The sequence below is a fragment of the Carcharodon carcharias genome, chromosome 30, assembly GCF_017639515.1.
Source record: "Carcharodon carcharias isolate sCarCar2 chromosome 30, sCarCar2.pri, whole genome shotgun sequence".
NCBI lineage: Eukaryota > Metazoa > Chordata > Chondrichthyes > Lamniformes > Lamnidae > Carcharodon > Carcharodon carcharias.
Window position 1 is genome coordinate 16,968,761 of NC_054496.1, and position 23,060 is coordinate 16,991,820.

General features: G+C 44.3%; 1 protein-coding gene across 2 annotated transcripts in view; it reads right to left on the reverse strand.

The window, feature by feature from the left end:
• The window catches only part of carm1 (coactivator-associated arginine methyltransferase 1), a 66,066-nt gene that overhangs the window by 39,855 nt on the left and 3,151 nt on the right, over positions 1-23,060 (reverse strand). For both annotated transcript variants that reach the window (XM_041177049.1, XM_041177047.1), the window contains exons 2-5: positions 6,047-6,172; positions 4,103-4,209; positions 3,516-3,620; positions 2,328-2,438 (exon numbers count right to left, since the gene is read on the reverse strand). In XM_041177049.1, the coding sequence (XP_041032983.1) occupies positions 2,328-2,438; positions 3,516-3,620; positions 4,103-4,209; positions 6,047-6,172 (449 nt within the window). The remainder of the gene's footprint in view (positions 1-2,327; positions 2,439-3,515; positions 3,621-4,102; positions 4,210-6,046; positions 6,173-23,060) is intronic.

The following is a 23,060-nucleotide window of genomic DNA, read 5'->3' on the forward strand; positions in this document are numbered from 1 at the left end:
TCGTTTCTCAATACTTTCATAGCTTTAGATTAATTATCTGGGACAGTGGATGCAGGTTAGTAGTGGAGCAGTGCCTAACATCTCTTTAGAAAAATCAACATTTTTGATTATTCATGGACCAAAAAAATCACTGGTGAGCATGGTTCCTTGGATGGAACGGAGAAAGGGTTAACAAAACATTTGCCCAGAGGACTCAAGAATTACTCCATACACACTTTATTCTAATTCAACCTGTGACTCATCAGCGGAGGGTACTTAACCCAGAACAAAAACAGAATTACCTGGAAAAACTCAGCAGGTCTGGCAGCATTGGCGGAGAAGAAAAGAGTTGACGTTTCGAGTCCTCATGACCCTTCAACAGTACTATTCTGTTGAAGGGTCATGAGGACTCGAAACTTCAACTCTTTTCTTCTCCGCCGATGCTGCCAGACCTGCTGAGTTTTTCCAGGTAATTCTGTTTTTGTTTTGGATTTCCAGCATCCGCAGTTTTTTGTTTTTATCTCTGTACTTAACCCAGTATTTGAATAAAACTTGACTCTCGTGGCCAGGCGGGGGTGAGGGGGTGGTTGGGGGGCAGGTTCTGTCTTTCACATTCATTGCTATTCAACTCCTAAGTTGCCCAGTGGCTAGTTTCCAAACATTATTGCAGGCTCTGGATGGCAGCCATCCTCAGTTCCTCAACATTAGCGATTCAGCCCAGTCAAGTTCTCTTGGCTGCTTAGGAGGTCTCCCTTCAAGGGATTTAGAAAGCTAAAGCACTGGGTTAACGCAAACCTCCCCATCATTCAAACATAGCCATTGTCTTGAGTTAAATTGTATCACCATGATCAGGACTCACAGTTAGGGTATTTCATGATTGCCAGTAGGGAATTCTTATTTAATATTTACATCTACAAAATGGACAGACTTGTCGGTGCTGAAGACACACACCCAATCACAAATGCAATGTGGTATTATAATTCCGTTCAAGGGTCCAAGCTTGCACTATTGTAAGGATTTACCTACAAAAGGTAAGAGATAGCTGAGCTTCATTTATCTTGCATTCCAGCAGACTATTTTAAGGTCTATTCACCAATCTTCTATTCTGTGCCAGTATTTTACACACAAGGTAAACCTGCAGCAAAATAGATAGCACTGAGAAGTATTCCACACCGCACACAGACTTCAATCCCCCTTAAAGCAAAGGATTCAAATCTAATCCGAGTGCACCAGCCATATGTAGCAGTGCTATTATTTTAGAGATATGCAGAGGACTGGTGGCAACCGTCTAATATGTCTGCAATTCCTACCCCAAACCAAGGAACTTCTTCAACTCCAGTCTTTAGGTACGGATGCTGGGCTCAATTGTTGACCATATAATTTATATTAATGGGAAGGAACATAGGACTTAGGAGGAGGTGGCCATTCAGCCCTTCCAGTCTTCTCCACCTTACAATAAAATCATGGCTGATTTGATTGTGGTCTTAACCGCACTTTCCTGTCTGCTCCACATAACCCTAGGCTCCCTTATCAAAAACCTAACTCAGCCGTGAATAAACTCAAGCAATTTCTTCAAGAGTTCTTCAGCTGTTGGTCTCATGAGCATCTCCCCTCTCCTTTCTCCATCACAGCTCCCCACCGCACGTGCTTTCTAGGATGACCAGAACTGTACTATGGATTAGTAGAATGTGCACTTGGGTCCCTGAGTCTGCATAATAGGTCTCAGTGCCTTTAAAGGAGGAAAAGGAAAAAAAGTGACAGACACAGCACGATTGGTGAAGTTACTTAGAAAAAGAGGTTTAAATGACCTGAACTTTTATGCAATTGTCAGCAGCTGTTATCTGGCAGGAACAGCCATGAACAAATGAGGTAAATGATCAGCTAATCTGTTTTTAAATTGGTGATGGTTGAGAGATAACTCTACAGATATTTCCATCTTTTACAATTAACATAGAAGAAAGGGCCATAATTTAACAATTCACCTGACAAACGAAGTCTCTGACAACGTCGCACTCCTCCAGTACTGCATGCAAGAGTGGGAAGAGAACAACCTTTCCTTAAAAATAAATAAAGGCATACTGGTGTGAGTTCACCAGTTATCCTTCAATAATATCTACAACCATTAAAATGCCCCTCTAGGAACACGACCAAAACCACGCAGACCTGTGCCAAACAAAAAAAGATACAGACAATAAAAAGCTCACTCCTCCCGGTCTCAGGTAGATCAGTCTGCACGAGCACAAACGAGGCAGAGTTCAGAGGAAAATTGCTGAGATTAATAGCTTTGCAGTTGCATCTTATAACACCAGTTGGCTCCACATCACCAAAGTTAGAAATAGGACGCTTACCTCAGCGTGCTGAGCCATGGTGCTTGCTTCCACTGCAAACACCTTTCGTGCTCCTGCCTGCACAGCAAAAAATGATAGGATCCCAGACCCACAGCCCACATCTAGTACAACCTGCAAGAGGCAAGTGTTTATTCATTAGCTATTCAGTAATGTTATCCAACAATCATAGATGCTCGGTGAACAAAATAATATTCACATCATCTTGACAGTATTGCATTTCTCTCCCATAGGCAAAACAATTGAGTCTGTGGTCTCATCTGGTAAGAATTCAGTGCCCCCCCCCCACCAATATACCACATAGTTACTGACTTAGCTTCCAAGTTTCTATCTACCATTTTACATCAGTTTTAGATTCATCTTTTCTTTTTTTAAAAAGTGGGACAAATTAAGATTTGATTATGTGCTGTGCAAGATAAGGTAACAGTGCTGTGTGCAGTTTCAGTCTCCAGATCCAAGGGAGGAATACCCTTGCCTTGGAGGCAATACAGTATATATACAGTAAAGTTTCACTAGGTTGACCCCTGGGATGAAAGGGTTGTCCTGTTATGAGTGGCTGAGTAAAATGGGCCTATATTCTTTGGCATTTAGAAGAATGAGAGGTGATCTCAGTGAAACATACAAGATTCTGAAGGGACTTGACAGGGTAGGTACTGAGAGGTTTTTCCGCAGGCTGGGGAATCTGGAACATGGGGGCAGAGTCTCAGGATAAAGGGTCGATCATTTAGGACTGAGAAGAGGAGAAATTTCTTCACTCAGAGGGTTGTGAATCTTTGGAATTCTCTGCCTCCGAGAAGTTGTGGATGCTCCATCTTGATGTATATTCAAGACCTTGATTGGCAAACGTTTGATTTGCTCAGGGAAGCGAGGGAAATGGGGAGCAGTCAGAAGTGGAGTTGAGGCAGAAGATCAGCCATGGCCATAATGAATGGCGGAGCAGGCCAGAGGGGGCATATGCTCCTATTTTTGATGTTCTTATGTTCTTAACTGCAAAACCAGTGGTTATTACTTCAGCATACCACATGGTAAACTGCAATTCGACAGAACTCACTTCCCATTAGGATCAACAGATGCAGCATGTTGATGTTAATTTCAAAATAGAACTAAGATCAAGAGGCAGACTCATGGCAAAGCATGGCATGACATAAAAGGGAGGCAGCTCATTTCAACTCCCCCAAACCCAGGCTTTACCTTGTCTTTGAAATCTGTATGGTTTTGGAGTATTGCCCTTTGGTAGGTGCCTGTCCGTATGTAGTCTTGCATCATATTCTGTTGTTGTGATAAGTATCCATAGAACTGTAAGAGGACAGGGACTTAAAAACAGTCTGAAGTAAATACACAATTTGTGTTTTTTTTTTAAAGGAATAGCAGACTTTTAGGAATTCATTATAACATGAAGTTAGTCATTATACTGAAAAGTTCCAGTAGAATACTTCTGTTAAGTTGGCTTACATTCTGAAACTATAGTTTTGGCATGACTTGTGATAGGAGAAAAATGTTAAAATGGGAACAACAGGCGAGAACTACAACGACCTCTCTACTGGTGAATAACAGCGGCTGTCTGGTCTTCAAGTGAAAAAACAGAATATGGAAAAGTACCAGACGGCACACCCCAGTTAAGAGTCTTCAGGAGAGAGGGGAAGAAAACCGGGGCATGGAGGAAGGAAAAGAAAACACAAAAATATTGGTAACTAAGAGATGAAAACTAAGTTAAGAACTCGGCATGTGATATCCTAAAAATTAAAAGACAACAAAATACTCAGACTAGGAGACAGTACCTGGAAATACTGAACGGCAGAAGACTCCTCTGTTCGGTCACTGAAGACAGATCGTTCAAGGTTGTGACCTCTGCAGTTTTTCAGGATATTAAAAAAGGAGTAGAACTCTAGAGAGACAACACAAGTGGAACTCAGCACAGCCAAACCATTTAAACAATGTTTATAAGCACTCGGCTACTGCATATACTGCCTTTTTGGTTGAGTTTTTTTGGAGGTTGTCTCAGGGAAATTCCAGCAGCTCTGGCTCCAGAACAAAAACTTTAAAACCCCACCTTGACGAGTCTCTCACTTCCAATGGGCCCAACTGGGCAGAAATGGGCTACATCTCATCTATGCTGCTTAATGACTAGGACTGAAGCAAGGCAGGGGCAACCAGACCCAGGCCTCCTGCTAAACTGGGAACAAAGCCTCAAAATTGGGGTGAACAGCTGGGGGCAAGCTTACGAGTAGATGGAAAAGACGACTAGTCGCCAACATGCCAGAGGGCAAGTATCCCCATTTACTGTGTGCAACAGCCTGCAGTGGTCTACCCACTGAGGGAGCTTCCTACTCGCATCTCTCAGTTTGCAGACTTTAAACCCAATAGGTTGATATTTGCCATGTTTAAAACATCGTGGTTGCGGGCAAAGTGAACGAGACCTTGGCCTGCTGTAGTGTTCCAATGAAGCTCAGCGCAAGCTCGAGGAACAGCACATCATTTTTTTGACTGAGCACTTTACAGCCTTCTAGGCTCAACGTTGAGTTCATCAGTTTTGATCATAGCCTCTTCCCTCATTTTGTTACATGTTCCTTTGCTGGTTGGGTTTCTCTCTTTGCGTTAGAATAGCAGCTATCCTTCCATTCACACCTTCTCTAGACACATCTTTTGTTTCTTTACTTGGCCAATTACCACTCCCTCTGGCCTTGCACCATGAAACCTTTTGTCATTTAATCTCTCGTGCCATCTGTCCTATCACAGACCTTCCCTTTTGTTCTTCTTCCCACCCTCCCCCCATTCACTTGTTCAAAACCAGATACATTTCTAACATCTCTCAGTTCTGATGAAAGGTCACGGACCTCAAATGTTAATAAAAAAAAGAAAATGTTGGAAAAACTCAGCAGCTCTGGCAGCATATGCGGAGAGAGAAACAGAGTTAATGTCAAGTCTATATGACTCTTCTTCAGAAACGTTAACTCTATTTTTTCTCTTTCCACAGATGCTCCTACAGCTGCTGATATTTTCAGTGTTTTCTGTTTTTATTTTAAATTTTCAGCATCTACAGTATTTTGTGTTTCTGTTGTGCCAGCAAGATAGTGTTTATTGCTCATTCCCACTTGCATGGAGAGCATTAAGGAGTTCACCCATTAGTGGATCTATAATGAAACTAATTGCCATGATGGGTTTAAAACTTGTCTTCTGGGTTGCCAGTCAGGACCATGATCACTGCCGCACCTGTGATCAGAGTGCCATACAACGGCAGCTGGGTCCCAAATTGGGTTCAATTCATGAAGAATAGGGGAAAAAAAACTGAAACCATTTCTTTCAAATGGATTAAACATATGTTGATTAAGTAGTCCTTCGGGCAACTTCCCCATGCTACAGCACTGTCTGCAAACAGCAGCATGGGAAATGACCAACAGGGATGTTCATTTAACTAAAATTTCCATCATTACCAAACCCATATGCTACATCTTTTACTAAAGCAAAATACTGTGGATGCTGGAAATCTGAAATAAAACCAGAAAATGTTGGAAACACTCAATAGGTCAGGCAGCAGCTGTGGAGAAAAAAAAAGTTAGCCTTTCATTAGTTGTCAGACCTGGAACGTTCATGCTGTTTCTCTCTCCACAGATGCAGCTTGGCTGTGGAGTATTTCCAGCATTTCCTATGCTATATTTTTTATATGTTTTGAACCAATGCAGAAGGCATTTCGTTGTCCAAGGACAAAGTTGCACAGCCCTTACCATTTTGTGATGGAAACTGCAGGAGGACACTGCTACATCCCAACGTGACGATGAAGGACTGCTTGCCGACTCGACTGCATTCAGTTTCCCGATTCACTGCACATTTAAATACACAGACCGTCTCATCTGCAGGATTAGAAAGTCCATATCAAGATTAAAAAGACTACACAGTGCAGTGAGCCACCACTCATTCATCCTGGTTAACAGCAGAGCACAATTATTAGCATTAAAAAGCCTTCCCAGGCAGATGTTCCCAGACTTACAGAAATACTGTAAAATTCTGTACTGCCAAAAAGCACCAGTTTTCACACAGATGCTACTGTAATCAGCACCAACCCTGGCTTCACTTTGGGAACAGTTAATCATTCACACTGGATATGCTTTGAAAGACTGACGTGTGGTTTTCCACCATATACAGGATAGAATGTATGGCAAGGAGCTATAAAGTGTTAATTTCACTGATGGCTTCCAGTTGGCAAGACTTTACACACCCATGTGGGAAGGTGGTGGCATATGTAGAAGATTAAATACATTTCTTGATACACCCCCCTCCATAGTCACAAGAGCCTGTACAGAAACATTATTCAGCTGCTGCAAGCTTTCCTGGAACACTCTCGAACATGCTCTCAACCTCTACCCTAACCTAAAGATGTGTTTCACAGAAGACTCAAGAGTCCTTGATTTCTTTACTGCCCCAAGAACAAGCCAAGTGGACAAGGAAAGAGCCTAACAACTGACAGAAGCATATGTGACTCCTGCTCCTTAAATGATCCATCCACCCCTCTTGAGAATGACAGCAAACCTCAAATTATGTAATGGTAAAATGAACTCAGATATATCCTCATAATGGTTGAATCCCCCACACGGTCTTTCACCCAAATTACAAATCTCCCAAGGATGAATTTATTTCCATCTATATCTCATATTCCAAGAATAGTAGATAGTAAATTCGACTCAACAATCTCCCAAGATACGGTGCAGTAAAAAACCTACCCTATTCATCAAGGGCTGCTGATTAAAGTTGCAGTAGTCAATCAAGTGGGGTAGACGTGATCTCCCCACCCTTCTCACTCATCAAGGCACCCAACCCAGCCCGAAACCGGCAACAGCAGGTCCTCAAAGATTACCTTTTATTAAAAAGAGTGTCAGGGGAAAAAGCTGCAATATCAAGAGAGGAACCTCATCTCTTTGTAAGATTGCGTTCATGAGAACATCTGCTTAACAAGGTACCTCGAGATTTGAAAGTTGCTGGACAAACGGAATGGAGTTCCGTGGAGAAAATAAGCTAATTCACTGTAGAATTTAAACACAGCTAACGGGAGCACAGTTAGTTTTGAGATTCTTTATTTTAAAAAAAAAATCCCACTAGTTCTGGGGACTAGCACGAGGGTCTTTCCCTCCAACTGAGACTGCTGCTGGGGCCACAGTGGGAAGAGGGGCACAATAACATTTCCTAACTGAGATCTTGGAATAAAAAGTGGCACAGTGTTTAACTTAAGCCACAGGTTACATCAAACATTTGCACTGGGTCACATTACACCAAGGTTTTGCAGTGTCTTGATGGAGGGGAGGGGGGGGGTGGGGGGGGGGGGGGTTTATGGAATTAATAACAGCTCAGCACAATAGATTCCCAAACGGAATTAACACAGAATTCCAGGAACAATTTTTATTTAAGTTAATATTCTCCATCAGCCAGAAAAATAAATCTGATATTAATAATCCTGAGCTGATCACAAGCCGCAGCTGACTACCTCCAGCTGGATACACCAGGAGGGGAAAGAAAAGACATCACGCAAAAACAAATACATGCCAAATATGTGCTAGAGGGTGTTCGTTTCAAGTTTACAACACATTATTGTGGCCGTGTTTAAGCTTTGCTCAGCTCGTTAAGGTGAGCAAGAACACAGTATAAGATCCTGGAGTGTTTCACAAACTTTATTTGAAAGCAGCAAAGAAAATTACCCACCCCACCTTCTGCACCAATCTTCTTTGTTTTGCAACTAAAATCCATAGACAGATCTATCACATTAATAAAACATATTGAGCCCCATTAACAGGTTTCAACACAAGTCACTGCTCAATTCTTAATGTTGAACCGTTGATTTATGCCATGGCGCATGCAGTGACTGGGTCTGAAGAATTTTCAGATTAATACTCTCAAATATTTGGGAAACTTTGTAAATTTAGATTTAAAAAAAATCAACAACTGTGCACTTTCTTTTCTCCCTATATAAAGATGTGCGTTTAGATAGTGCCTGGTACGACTCCAGGACATCCCAAACCACTTTACAGCTAATGAAGTATAGTTATCGTTGTAATATAGAAAATGTGGCAGCCAGTTTGTACATAGCAAGCTCCCACAAACAGCAATTCTGTATTGGCAGGGTGGAAATAAAACGAGCATAGTGGGAATGTTACTAGACTAGTCATCCAGGCATCCAGACTAACATTTTAGAGGCCAGAGTTGAAATCCCACCATGGCTGCTGGAAGAATTTAAATTCAATTAATTTAAAAGCTAGTCTCAGTAATGATGATCCTGAAACTATGGGATAGTCCTAAAATCCCATCTGGTTCACTAATGTCCTTTAGGGGAGGAAATCATTACCCCCCAGACCTCAGACCCACAGCAATGTGGCCGACTCTTAACTGACCTTTGAAACGGCCCAGCAAGCCACTCAGTTGTACCAAACTGTTAAAGAAAAGTCGGATAAGGATAAACCCAGATGGGCCACCTGGCACTGACCCAAGCACCAAAACAACAATGGCACACCCTGCCCAGACAACCTCACAAGATCCTCCTCACTAACATTTTGGGACTTGTGCCAAAACTGGGAGAGCTGTTCCAAAGAACCAGTCAAGCAACAGCCTGGCATAACCACACTCACTAAATCATATCTCACATCCAATGTACCATCATCAGCATCCCTGGGTATGCCTTGTCCCAGAGGCAGCGACTCAGTGGTGTACAGCAGGGAGGGAGTGGCCCTGCGAGTCCTGCACATTGACTCTGAAGAACTATGAAGTGTCATGGCATCAGGTCAAAACAGGCAAGGAAATCTACTGATATTTCCACCCTCCCTCAGCTGATGAATCAGTGCTCTTCCATATTGAATACCACTTGGAAGAAGCACCGAGAATAGAAAGGGCACAAAATGTTCTCTGCGTGGGGGACTTCAATGTCAATCACCAAAAGTGGCTTGGCAGAACCATCACAGAGGGAGAAACCTACTTGACCACTCCCTCACCAATCTATCTGTCACATTTGCACCTGTCAATGAGAGCACTGGGAGGTGTAACCGCCAAAGGGTTCTCAAAATTCCCACATTTTTCATATCATCAATAAGGATATGACTTTTGGACTTTTATGGCAGAGGACTCAACTGCTGAGTTAAGTGTAGAACCCTGCAGACAGGAAGCTAGGCCCATGAAGGCCTGGGACTGGACATACCTGGGCTTGTTGAATGCAGTGTGGATTATTGCCTGAAGCCAGACAACGAGAGGAGACAGAATACGCATTCTTCCCTTTAAAATAATCAACCCAGAGAAAGACTTCATCTTACATGAAACTAAAGCTCATCAAAATCTTGCATAAATAATCGCTACTAACTACTAAGGCAGGAAGGCTGCAATCAATGCAATTATGCGAACCCATCAATACTCCACATATACAATGGCTTTCAGTTCAAGACTAGTTACGGGGACAGGAAGACGATAAACATCATACAAGCCCATTAAAAACAATGACACAACAATCACCTGAAGAAACCCAAATCAGACAAAGAACTAACCTTGATTTGGTTTCAGATAAGAAATTCGAAAAAACTGAGTATAACTGGGCCACCAGTTACGAAGGAATTGAGCAGTTTTGGAGGGTGAGCAGTTTTGGAGCGGTTGAAGCAGAGTTTAAGCAGGGAGAGGGAGCTGAGCCAAGCGGAGGAAGGAAATCTGGAGGTTTGCAGGCCCGCAGGCAACATCATGGCAAGGGGCATGGGATGGCAGGCTCAACCAAAGACAAAAAGGCCGCAACTGCCGCACTCCACGAAGATCGACCACCCACAACCGCGCCCTCCACCCAACTGAAGAACCTTCGCAGATTCCACAGACCAAGACCACGTGGGGACGGCAGGCCCCAGAGGACACAAAGAGCGTACCCCAAAATTGCAACCGGCTTACCTGGCTGGATTTCGAACTATTAAGGAACCCTGGTTGGTGAGCACGACCCCTGACCTCTCCTCATTCAATTTAGTTAGGTTTTGGGGGTGGGATAAGGGTAAGGGGATTAGTAGCGTGATTTTCCCTCGTTATGCCGTGTATTCCCCATTCTTAACTAAGTGTGCTTTGTAGGTCTGTATAATCTCAGTATAATCCTAATGTTATAAATTCATTTGTGACTTCAATAAACCCAGTTTTTTTCTTGCATCAAAACCAGTTGTCTGCTGCACTTTGTCACAGCCCCCAAATAAGTCCAAGGTCTAGAACCCAGGGAGTGGGAGCGATTCGGACCACTCAGAAGTCAGAGGTGAAGCTGACACACACCGCCACCTCCTACACCACCATACAGTCCTTGTGGAGATAAAGTCCCAACTTTACACTGAGAACATCCTCCATTGTGTTGGGTGGCATTACCACTCTGCTAATTGGGACAGATTCATTTAAGATCTAGCAGCTAAAAACAGGGCATCCATCAGCCAATGTGAGCTATCAGCAGAGGTATCTGAACCACAATTTGTAACTTTAAAGGCTAGCCCATATTCCTCACTCTACATGACTATTACCATTAAGCAATGGGACAAGGGGGTGCTGTAGGACTGCATGCCAGGATCAGCACCAGGCATAAGTAAAAATGAGAAGCCAACCTGGTGAAGATACAGCACAGGACAACGTGCATGCCAAACAGCTGATTCAGCTTGCTATAGATAAGAGCTAAGCAATTGCACAACCAAAGCAGTCCTCCCATATCCAGTCATGAATGGTGGTAAACAATTAAGCAACTAACTAAGGTGGCATAGTGCTAATGCCACTGGACTGGTAATCCAGAGGCCTAGGCTAATGCTCTGGAACACAGGTTCAAATCCCATCACGGCAGCTGGCAAAATTTAAATTCAATTAATAAAATCTGAAATTGAAAACTCTCTCAGTAGTGGTGACTATGAGTGATGATCATATAATCGATTATTGAAAAAACCCATCTGCCTCACTGACGCCCTTCAGGGTAGGAAATCTGCCATCCTACATCTGAGTCCAGATCCACAGCAATGTGGCTGACTCTTAACTCAGTTCAAGGGCAATTAGGGTTGGGCAACAAATGATAACGCCCACATCCCGTGACAGAATAAATTAAAAAAAACCCCACAAACCTTACACCAACCAAAGTTACAGATGGTTTAAAAAAAAACAAATGTTACAATAATCAAAAATACATTGAACACCACAGACCCAGAGTGTATAGGAGGTCAGCAGTTTACTGAGGAGGGCATCACCAATTGACACACTGATCAGCAATTAGACTCAAAGTTGACTCAATACGAAGCTTTCTCAGGTTATCTGCTTCGTTCAGATGTTGCCCCAAAACAAGCTCCATTATCACTGCACTGAGGTTACACAAACAGAAATGAGGGTGTACTGCAGTTTGGAATTACTCATACCCTTGCCGTTAATGATTTCCATCTTTTTCTCCACATTCAGCTTCCAGCCATCAGTAAGATTTATGTGGATTAATTAAAAGAACATAAGTGCTGGTTCATATTATACAGACTCCTGAACTACATAATGAACTAGCTGGTTCTGCAGGTAGATCAATCAACAAGCAACTCCACATAGAAAATAACCAAACCTGTTGTATTGTTCAGATACAAGTCCCATGGGCGGGCTCGTGCCCGACCCAATCGGGTGTAAAATCACGTGAGATGACATCGCGCGATATTTTGCTCGGCGATCAGGCGCAAAAGCCAGAAAGTGCGCCCGACAATTATGAGGGCAATTAAGCCCATTAACGGGGCAATTGTCTCCGATTTCTCGTGGCCCGTCCAACCTCACGGTTGGCGGACGGGGCAAATCAGCCTTTGCATTTTTCATCAAAGCTCATCCAAGGTCGGGATGAAATCTCCATCATGAAATAAAAAATAAATATCTGTGGACAGCATTTTTGTTAGGTATGCTTTCAGATGCTTGATTGTGACGCATGGACATTTTTTTTTTGCAACTTTTTAAACCTTTATTCGATCGTTTGCAAGGTCTGCAGCTCCCTGGGGCAGCTGTCTGCCTACAGGGAGCTCTCTTGCAGGGCTCACCCACGCGGTGACGTCATCGCCTGCCCTCTGCCCGGCAGCGCTGAGCTTTTCAGCACGTGTTTCAGGCTGGCTAGCCATTCACTGGCCAGCCATCGTGAATTGGCAGTCGGGGGCTGATCGTGGTTGGCGGTCCATTTCCCCACCGGATCCCAGACCCACCAAGGGTAAAATTCAGGGGCACAGAACATACTGCACTAGGAAACCACAATCCTGCACCACATCATCCCATTACGCCTGGGAGAGGAATTCACATTTCTGAACTGCATAACCGTCGTTCCATATTAGAAGACTGGTGCTGTGCCTGCTGCTGCCAACCAATACATTTCAAGAAACGTTTGCAGAAGCAATAGGAGAGCTCCTGCCTATACCCCTCTCAGCATGTCCTTTGCAGCCTCACTGCTCAGCAGGCATTAAATGCAAATGCTCACATTTGGGATAAGCAGCCTGTCAGCCCAGCCCTGTAGTGCTCTCTGAATAAAGGCCAACAGATGTGGAAGGAAACTCCATTCTCTGAAGGACAATAAAAAGGAAAATAATCGAGGAGATACAGCTGCCCCATGGCTGAAGCTTCAACTCACTTCAGAGCTTGGGTGGAGTGGGGGGTGGGGTGGTGAGGGGAAGAATAAAAGAAAAGAACTATTCACTACTATTGAGGCATCAGAAAGGCTTCTCACGAACATTTTGCCACCTGACTTATTTCTCCAAACGGCAAGCATTTAAATAGAGCAGAAATCCTCTCAACATTTTAAAAACGGTTACTGCCAGTTCCCCACCCAGGTTTGGAGTTACTTTGTGAACTTCTGCAACTGGCTCAAACTAAAAAAAGGTTCCCAGTTAAAAAAAAAGGTTTTCCAAAGTAATAAACACTGCATTTTAATGAGGGGATCCTGGAATCTCAGCGCTCCCTCCCACCGTTACCATTGTGCAGTTTGGGAAATGCTGCCCTATTTGTGGCAGGCAATGTGGCACAATTAATGATCTCTGAAACTGGTGATCAGGAACCAGGCCTCAAGTGAACAGATGTGCGCCTGGAAAACAGATTTATACAAAAACAGAGGATGCAAATCAGAACCACGAGAGAAAGTGCATGGTATGTTGTTCCTGAACAGGAGAGATCATAAGATGACTCATTCTCCATTTCAACACATTGGAGCAGGGACTTTTCCAGCAGAGTATGAAGAAAGCAACAGTAATCAAAACTTTAGCAGGTAACAAGAGTGTAGCAGCTCACTGGATAGGAAGCCAACAAATGGCTCAGACATTGGAGTGAAACAGGAGCCTCTAATACACCCAGTTACCATCACTGTCAGTGCTTCATATTGTCACAAGAGTTTGATCCAACACTAACTTTAGAGTTCTGGCTTTTCATTCAAGTGCCACTAATCTGAAGCACACAGAGTGGAACAAAGTGCTCAGTGACTCTCAGCAGAAGCTATGCAAGCGTTGTTGCACAGAGTGCATCTGAGACAAAGCTTCTTTTAAAGATGACTTGCATTTCCATGAAGTGAATAAGTCGTAGTTGTGGAACACGGTGATTTCTCAGAATATTGCAGGAAGCAGGGCCCACGTTCCTGCACCTTCATCTGAATTAACTCATGGTAGTGTCAGCTATTCTGGTCACTTTTAGCATTCATGCAATGTTTCAACCACTACTTTGTGTTTCTATTACAATAAGAGACCACAGACTAAGTTTGTAAACATAGCCCTATCTTGTTCCTGACCCAGTTCATCTCGAGCCTGTCTGGAGTATCGCTATAAAGCGACCACATGTGAAAATCCCAGCATTTCCACAGGGTCAGTACTACAGGAGGACAGTCCCAAGCTGGGTGCTCCTGGCCACCATACTCCATCCCCCTCTCTGGCCAAAGCACAAGGCTGAGCCAGACCGTTTGCAAGTTTGTCATTCTACTTGACCATGAAATGAGCTTCTGACCATATATCCACACCCTCACAATGGCTACCTGCTTATGCCTCCTTATGCATTGCCTGTCTATCGCTGCCTCAGCTCATCTGCTGCTGGAACTCAGATGCTGCATGTCTTTGTTACCTCTAGACTCAACTATTCCAATGTGCTCCCAGCCAGTCTCCTACCTACAGCTGATCCAGAACTCAGCTGCTCTTGTTGAACTTGCATCAAATGCCTTTCACCCATCACCCATGTGTTCACTGTTTTACACTGGCTCTCAGATAACAACACCTTAATTTTCAAATCCCTCCATACACTCCACCCTATCTCTGTAATCTCTACCATGCATGTTTCTCCAATTCTGCTCGAGAGAGTTTCCTTATTTGAACCACACCATCGGTGGCAATAACTACAGCAGTGTAAACCCCAAGCTCTAAAACTCCCTCCGAAACCTCACCGTCTCTCTCTGCTGCTTTAAGGTTCTCCATAAAATCCATCTTTTGGATTCAGGTTTTGGTCATTTTCCCTAATACCTCTTGGAGCTTAGTGTCAAATTTTGTTTGATAAATCGCTCTTAGGAAACCATCTCAAGGCACTTCACATGTTGAAGGTGCAAAATAAATAAAGGTTGTTGTCATTGCTTCACCAGCAGGCCAGCGACTCTCTAGAGAATGGGAGGAACAGGAGCTGAGGTACCAAGTATACCAGAACTTGCATTTATATAGTGCTTTTTCTGACCATAGGATGTTACAAAATGCTTAACAGCCAATTAAATACTTCTGAAGTCTCGTCACTGAGGGAATGTCAGGAAAAGCAATTGTCAAGTTGCAGGCAGCAAGCTCCAACAAGCAGCGATGCGATGACAATCTGATAAACTGTTTTGTTTGAATATAAAAGGTGTGCACTCACAATATCAACAACAAGCAGCCCCAAGGGCTCAATGCCGGCTAATTAACCAGGTTCCATTCACCAAATAAATATAGTCTGACTGTCCCAGTGTATGCAGATTTAGTTAAGCTCTGCCTGGGCATTAGCAGCTCTGGGTTAGAGCAGTAATGTCCCACTCCTGACTCTGCCTGTATGACTGCAGACTCTGGGTGAAGACAAGCAAGGCCACCAGCTGTGATGGCCCTGCAGCAAGATAGCCTGCATTCACTCACCAACATCAAGACACACATGAATAGTTGCTAATTTGGCACAATAATTGCAAGTGTGTATGAATTTTTAAGGCAGAGGTAGATAGGGAATGTCAGGAAAAGGTAGATTGATAAGCAAGGGGTGAAAGGTTGTTGGGAGTAGGGGGAATGCGGGGTTGAGGTTACAATCAGGTCAGTCTGATCTTACTGAATGGCGGAGAAGGCTCGAAGGGTCTACACCTGCTGCTAATTCGTATGTTTGTATGTATGTAACCTGCATCTCAGGAAGGTTCAATATCTTCAGGAAAGAAGTTAGGTCAGAGGAAGAAATGCCTCCTTCATCAACCCACTATAGCCTACGACAATGTGACAGCTACAAACACACAGTGGCCTCCAGTGACTGAGCACAAGCGAGTTGGCTGTATAAGTGTTTACAGAACAGAAACAGGTCATTTAGCTCAACAGGACTGTGCCAGCGATTATGTTCCACAGCAGCCTCCTCCAACATTTCTTACCCCATTAACATGTGAGTCTGTCTTCGTGTTTACCTAGCTTCTCAAATATACCTTCACTATTTGCCTCAATTACTCCTTGTGGTGGCAAGTTCCACATTCTAACTACTCACCGGGTAAACAAGTTCCTCCTGGATTCACTGCTGGATATTTTTAGTGAATATAAAATATTTACCACCCCTGGTTTTGGGCTCCCCCACATCTATCCAATCAAATCCTTCTATAATCTCGAAACCCTCTATCAGGTCACCCCTCAGTCTTCTCTTTTTCTACAGAAAAGAGCCCCAGCCTGTTCAATCTCCAGATCCCAGCTCAGTCAGCTAAAAGCAAGGAAGAAAACCCATTGATTCAGGCTGTACAAAGTAACCACCGCCTATTGCTCATGCACACCAAGCTTTCAGTCACTCTTTCCAATTTATGTGCAGGGGGGAAGAGAGGGAGACGGAGACAGACACACAGAAAATAAAACCTCCCACATATACTCCTTCCCACTCACTCAAGAACAGAACAAGCTTGCTTCTTCTGCCATATTCACAGGAACATTGCCCTGGCTTACAAATTGTTGCACATTGACTTTTACAAGCCAGGCTATAATGCTACTCAGCGCAGCCTGGACACACTTGCATGTGTGTGGAATTAATTGGTCACCTCAACCAACTGAGCAACAACATTAAGACAGAAATAACAACAGAAAATGATGGAAAAACTCAGCAGGTCTGGCAGCATCTGGGGAGAGAGTAACAGAGTTAACGTTTCGAGTCTGTGAGACTCAAGAGATCACTTTGTTTTTATTTCAGGTTTCCAGCATCGGCAGCATTTTGCTTTTATTATAGTAACATTAAGACAGGGATCAGTTTGTTGATTTGCTCTCAATCCAGGGTGGGGGGGCTACAAGTCAGAGTCAGCATGTATAATGCTAGGACTGTTCCTATAGCAGGAGCCTCAAATTGAGCTTTTCTTTGGAAAAATTCAACTTCCGTCACCTACCTCCCCTCAACAAACTGCGAGGCTTGTGATCAACCCTCGCAAACATACGGTGCTATAATACACCGGGTCAGATTAAATAAAGCCAGACATAAGATGCCAGAGCAAACAGGCAAGGGTGCTGCTGCTTCAAATCCTTGCTCATGCTCCAAAAACTTGCATTTATATAGTGCCTTTAACATAATAAAATGTCAGAAGGAGTGTTACAGGACTGATTATGTATCAAAAAACCTTGACACTAACCCAGAAATTCATATTAGGCCCGAAAGCTTGGTCGAAGGGGTACGTTTTAAGAAGCACAAAGCAGAAGAGATAAAGTGGAGAATTCCAGGGCTTAGGGCCCAGGCAGCTGCAGGCACGACCACCAACAGTGGAGTAATTCAAACAGGGGATGTGCAAGAAGCCAGAGTTGGAGGAACACAGAGGTCTCGGTGGCTTACAGGAGTGGTGGAGATTACGCAGATTGTTGGGTGGGTGGAGGTGAAATCGTGAGGCAGTGACAGGATTTGCAAATCAAGAATATTGGGCCAGGAGCCCATGTAGGTCAATGAGCACAAGGGCGGTGGGTGAATAGGACTTGGCATGAGTTTGGACACAGGTAGGCAAAATGTTGGTGAGCTCTGGCTCACAGACAGAGGGTACAAGATCAGTCAGGAAGAAAGTCAGAGGAGTAACTGACGGAATGGTCAAGGGTATAAACCATGAAAATCAGTACCTGCCAGGAATTCACGGAGTACAGGAGGAGTACATTCAGGTTAACCTGGTGAAACATCAAAATTTAAATGAATTGGATTGTGCTCAGAGAAGTGAGGGATTCCACCACCTGGCCCCACATCATCTGTTGCTCCCCCACAAAAGAAAATAAAGTTTAGGGAAAACCATAGATATAAAAAACACAGGCTGACACCTCCCCCAAAACGCACACGTGGCAGCTTAGTTCAGAAAGTAGATCTCTCCTCTCGGAGCCAGAGGGCTGTGGCCTCAAGACCTCCCATCGTCCTGGGACCGAGCACACAGTTGAGAGTCACTGCTGCAACAACAGGGATCAGACATTAAATGAAGACCCTGCCTGCTCCTGTTAAAGATCTCTTCAGTTTCCTCAGTTCTGTGTAGGGGCTTTCCGTTAGCCTTGCCAACATTCTTCCCTCAACAGACGCCACAAGAAAGATCACATAACAGCAACACCACTTTAGAATAAAGAGTCATATGCCAAGTGTTTGGGATGCTTCTGAGCACGGGATGATTAGGTGCAATGCAAATAGTTCCACTTTCTCTATAAAACAACCCCTGTCCACAAGGCACAACTCACTCCTTCCAGTGTTGAAGGCAAATGGCTCCGGGACACAAGACTCCCCCCGCCCCGAGATCATTGGGACACTCAGAACTGCCAACTGCACCATTAGAGTTTCAGTCAACCTGCCTCAAGCAAATACCTGACGATTAAGAGGAAGGACAGAGCCTTTTCAAACTGGTTGGGGAAGGTTTCTTCCCAGCCATTACCACAACCCTCCCCCAGGCCCAGCCCAGCCCCAAAATTAAACTGCACAGAAAGGGGTGGCTATGAAAGACAAGGAAATCAACTACAAATAACTCCTTTAGAATACAGGGCTTGTCCACTACAATGACAGACTCATCTCTTGCGACCATCCCAGTATATGTATATTGTAAATAATGCCAACTAAATCATGTCTTTTTCTCTTGGAATAACAAATACAAGGGTGTGACCTTAAAGAGTTGTTTAGGATTATGAAAGGTTTTGGTCGAGTGGATACAGAGAGAACATTTTCTCTTGTGGGGAAGGGCATAGCTAGAGGCCATCAATATAAGATAGCCGCCAAGAAATCCAATCGGGAATTCAGAAGAAACCCCTTCACCCAAACAGTATTGCCGATGCGGAACTCACCACCACAGGGAGTGGTTGAAGCATACATTACCCTCAAGACCTCCCATCGTCCTGGGACCGAGCACACAGTTGTGTGGGAAGCTAGATAAGCATATGAGGGAGAAAGGATTAAGAGGATTACACTGATAGATCGAGATATGGAAAGACAAGAGGAGTTACGAGTGGAGCATAAACACCAGCATTGGCTGATTGGGCCAAATGGCCTTCTTCTGTGCCCTATATCTTATGTACCTATGTTACAGAACACCGCTCCAGTTGTCACTGGTGCTCAGAATCCACTGTCTCACTTGGATGAGAAATACATTTTATTCTGAAACAAAGAGAAACATAATTGTCACCCAACGTTAGCACCTAGTGCTCACAGGTCAGGTACAATGTGGTTAAGCGCAGAGCAAAGCTGTCTCCACAACATCCCCTAGAAGGGCCAATCACTTGCTGAAAAAGGCAACAGTGCTTTATTTCAGAATTGTCTGCTTTGCCCTCCTTAAGATCAAAGATCTCAAGATGACTCTTCAAAAAATTTGAGAAAGAGTAATATTAGAGGCCGCATAGGATGAATGGGGTTCAGCCAAGTGGCTAATGTAAAGGATACAGCGGGTTACAAAAAGCAAACATTAAATGGTGATTTGTTTTTAATTTATAAAATAATCCCATTCAAAGAACGTCCAGTCAAGGAGAGCTAGAGGGCTCATCAAATCATCACCAGCTTCAATCGTGTTGTTTCCTCTACAATTCCAGACTGTTGCGTTTTAAATTAAGGATCTTATCTGGGGCTATGTCACATAGGGGGTGAACATGCACTGCAACCAACACCCCCATTGCTCCCTTCCCCAGAGTTAGAACCCCCCTCCCCCCAACGTAGAGGTATAACCAGCACCCTCCCCTGTAATAAGAAACCAGATTTTGTACAATTCTGGAAACAAATGATGGTTATTTCTATCTGCTTTATGAAGGGTCACCAGCAGTCAGCCTATCGACACTAAATAATGTGCCTAATAAGGAATATGCAAAGTTGAAAGATACATTAGGTGCACTTGAGTGCAAAACATGCAAAAGGTGTGAAATTTGTCCCCAGCGACACAAGTCTGCTTGTACAAAGGATTTTGAAATTTGTGGCCACCCAACAGAGTAAAATCATTCTGCCTGCAAACATTTGGCTCCTCAATGAAGCATTGAGAAAAGTTGAAATAATGTTTGGTTATTAAATCATAAATAGCATACACTCGAGCTCAACGCAGGAGTTAAGGGACCAGCAGGAGTACTTACCGCAAGAATTTCAAGGCAAGATCACGGCAGCTGAAGGCTAAAATAGTCAAAAAAACTCTCCTTTGAGAGAGCTTGCCACACTACTCAGGGTAGTAGCACACATAAGCAGTGTCACCTCAAAGCCTGATGTCAATTGGACCATAAAGAAATGTCCAACCCCACGCTGGGTTTAAACTGGCCTCAGAGATATAGAACACACTTCTATGCCTTGACCTCATTAGGCATGGCTCGGTTGGTAGTTCTCTCTTACTTCTAGATCAACAGGTTGAGGCTCTGAGACGCACAAGCAACTTGAGCACAAAATCTAGCTTGGTACTCATGATGCAATACTCAGGGAGTGTTCCACTGTCCGAGGTGCCATCTTTCAGATGGGAGGTTAAACCGAGGTAGACCTCTCAGGCAGAGAGGTAACAGATTCCAGCTGAGTATTTCAAAAAGCAGGGAATTTCTCCTCAACCAACACCACACAAAAAAAGGTGGTCATTATCTCGCTGTTGTTTGTAGGACTTTGCTGTGTGTGAACTGACTGTCACATTTCCTAAATTAGAATAGTGACTGATTCTAAAGTAACTCATTGACCTTAAAGCACTTTGGGATGTCCAGGGGTCAAGAAAGGGACTATTTAAGTGCAAACCTCTCTTTTGTTTTAGCTTGAAACTAGAAAAGGATTTGTTTTCTCTTTCTGATTCAATGCACAGTCAAGAAAAGGGAAGCTGGTTACTCAATGCACCCAAACATCATGTCCAAACACACAGAATCCGAGCCAAGTCTGCTAGAAGTCAGAAGTGATGGACTACCCTGTAGATCAGCTACCAAGGTTAGGTTCTCACTCTCTCAAACAGGAAGGCACCTAGAGGGAGCTATAAGTCTGCATTGTATCAGACCTACAATGTAGACAAAACAGCACACGATGCTAGAGACAGATGGAAAATGGGTGCTAAACCAAAAGGACAGGTTAAGAGTAACTGGGAAGCCAAATTAATCAAAGCTTGGTTGAAAGGGTGTACGTATGGAAGACAGGGAGATGTAGAGGTTTACAGCAGGAATTCTAGAGAATGAAACAGGGCAGGTAAAAGTATAGCTGCCAAGAGCAGAGTAACTGGAGTGGAATACATACAAAGCTAGAAAAAAGGCAGGGGATTGTAGGAGGTTAGACATAGAGATACTTAAAGACAGGGATAATAATTTAAAATTTGGGTATGGGGGGGACCAGGAACTCATGTAAGTTAGTGAGAGTTGGAGTGATAGGTAGTGCAGTATACTTTAAACACACCTCCATACAGGTCATACACCTAACAAGTGGCATGCACTTGTGCATGTAGGTTCTACTAGTGGACAGTCTAGGTGAGGAGGGAAGTGGGAGAACCCTGGGTAGACCGAATCTGCTGCCTTTCCTGCACAAAAGAGATTTTTACACTCTTCTTGCAGACAGAGAAAAGATGGATCCAGTACATATTCATTGAGTGATGTCAAAACACACCAGCCCAAAGTCAATTTGAAAGATAACCCAGGTCATCCTGACTGTTCCTCGTCTTGTCATTACCAACTCCGATGTTATGCAGAAATATCTACTTTTCTAAAAAGGTAGAGCAATCACCATTGGGCTAGAAGCCGTAGCATGAGTTAACAACCCTACTGTTTGACTGGGGAAGGAGGTAAATTGTTTCAGAGATTTAGTTTTGCAACATGCAGTGATGCTCAGCAACTGTCACAAAGTATCACAGCCTTCTGAAAAGTAGATATCATCAGAATTTCACGTGTTCTGCAAATCAGCAGTGCTGCACAAACTTGCCATGAGAGCAGCTCTACGCAAGATCGATAACAGGACATTGTTAAAATTAGTAACTTTTTAAATTATTCAAGCTTTCCCTCATCGGTTTACAGTGTCACAGAACTCAGCCTAGTTTGCAGCTTAATTTCTTGTATTTATGCAGATACAATATGACAACCTACTACGTACGAGTTAAAGCTTTCAACGTCTACAATTACAGATTGTAACAGCATTTATAAGTGCTCAGGAAATTACCCAATCAACAAGCAGAAATTATTGCAAATGCTGGAAAGCCGAAATAAAAGCAGGAAATTCTGAAGATACTCAGAGATACCAATAAAATGCTTTTCAGGTAGAAAACTGCCCTCTGAACAAAGATATTGCAGAGGGCTGCATTTCAGAAGGAACACAACTGGGGGGGGGGGGGGGGGGGGCGCGTAGAAACAGACACAGACACACACACAAACACTGCATGACCTGCAAAGTGTTATTCTGTGAGGAGAAAGTCAGGAATTGGTTAAATGGCAGACGATGCTGCTGCTCAAAGGATATATAATAAGAGACAAACACAAGGTAGAGAGAGTGGGAAGAACTGGTCAAAGAGGAAACGTGGAAATAAAGACAGAAATTGCTGGAAATACATAGCAGTGTCTATATGGACAGAGGCTTATTTCAGGTTTTCACAGTATTTGCTGGAGGAAACAGCAAAAACTCCCAAACCTGGAGAGCAGGGTGGGGGGGGGGGGAGACGGGCGCTCGGCGGGGGGGGGGACGACAAAGGCATTCTGGGGGGCGGAGAGAGGAGAAGGGCGCTCGGAGTGGAGGGGGGGGAGGAGGAGAAGAGCGCTCGGGGGAGGAGAAGGGCGCTCGGGGGAGGGGAGGAGGAGAAGGGCGCTCGGGGGAGGAGAAGGGCGCTCGGGGTAGGGGGGGAGAGAGAAGGGCGCTTGGGGTAGGGGGGGGAAGAGAAGGGCGCTTGGGGTAGGGGGGGAAGAGAAGGGCGCTCGGGGGAGGGGGGAGAAGAGAAGGGCGCTCGGGGGAGGAGAAGGGCGCTCGGGGGAGGAGAAGGGCGCTCGGGGGAGGAGAAGGGCGCTCGGGGGAGGAGAAGGGCGCTCGGGGGAGGAGAAGGGCACCCGGGGGAGGGGGGGGAGGAGAAGGGCGCTCGGGGGAGGAGAAGGGCGCCCGGGGGACGGGGGGGAGGAGAAGGGCACCCGGGGGACGGGGGGGGAGGAGAAGGGCGCCCGGGGG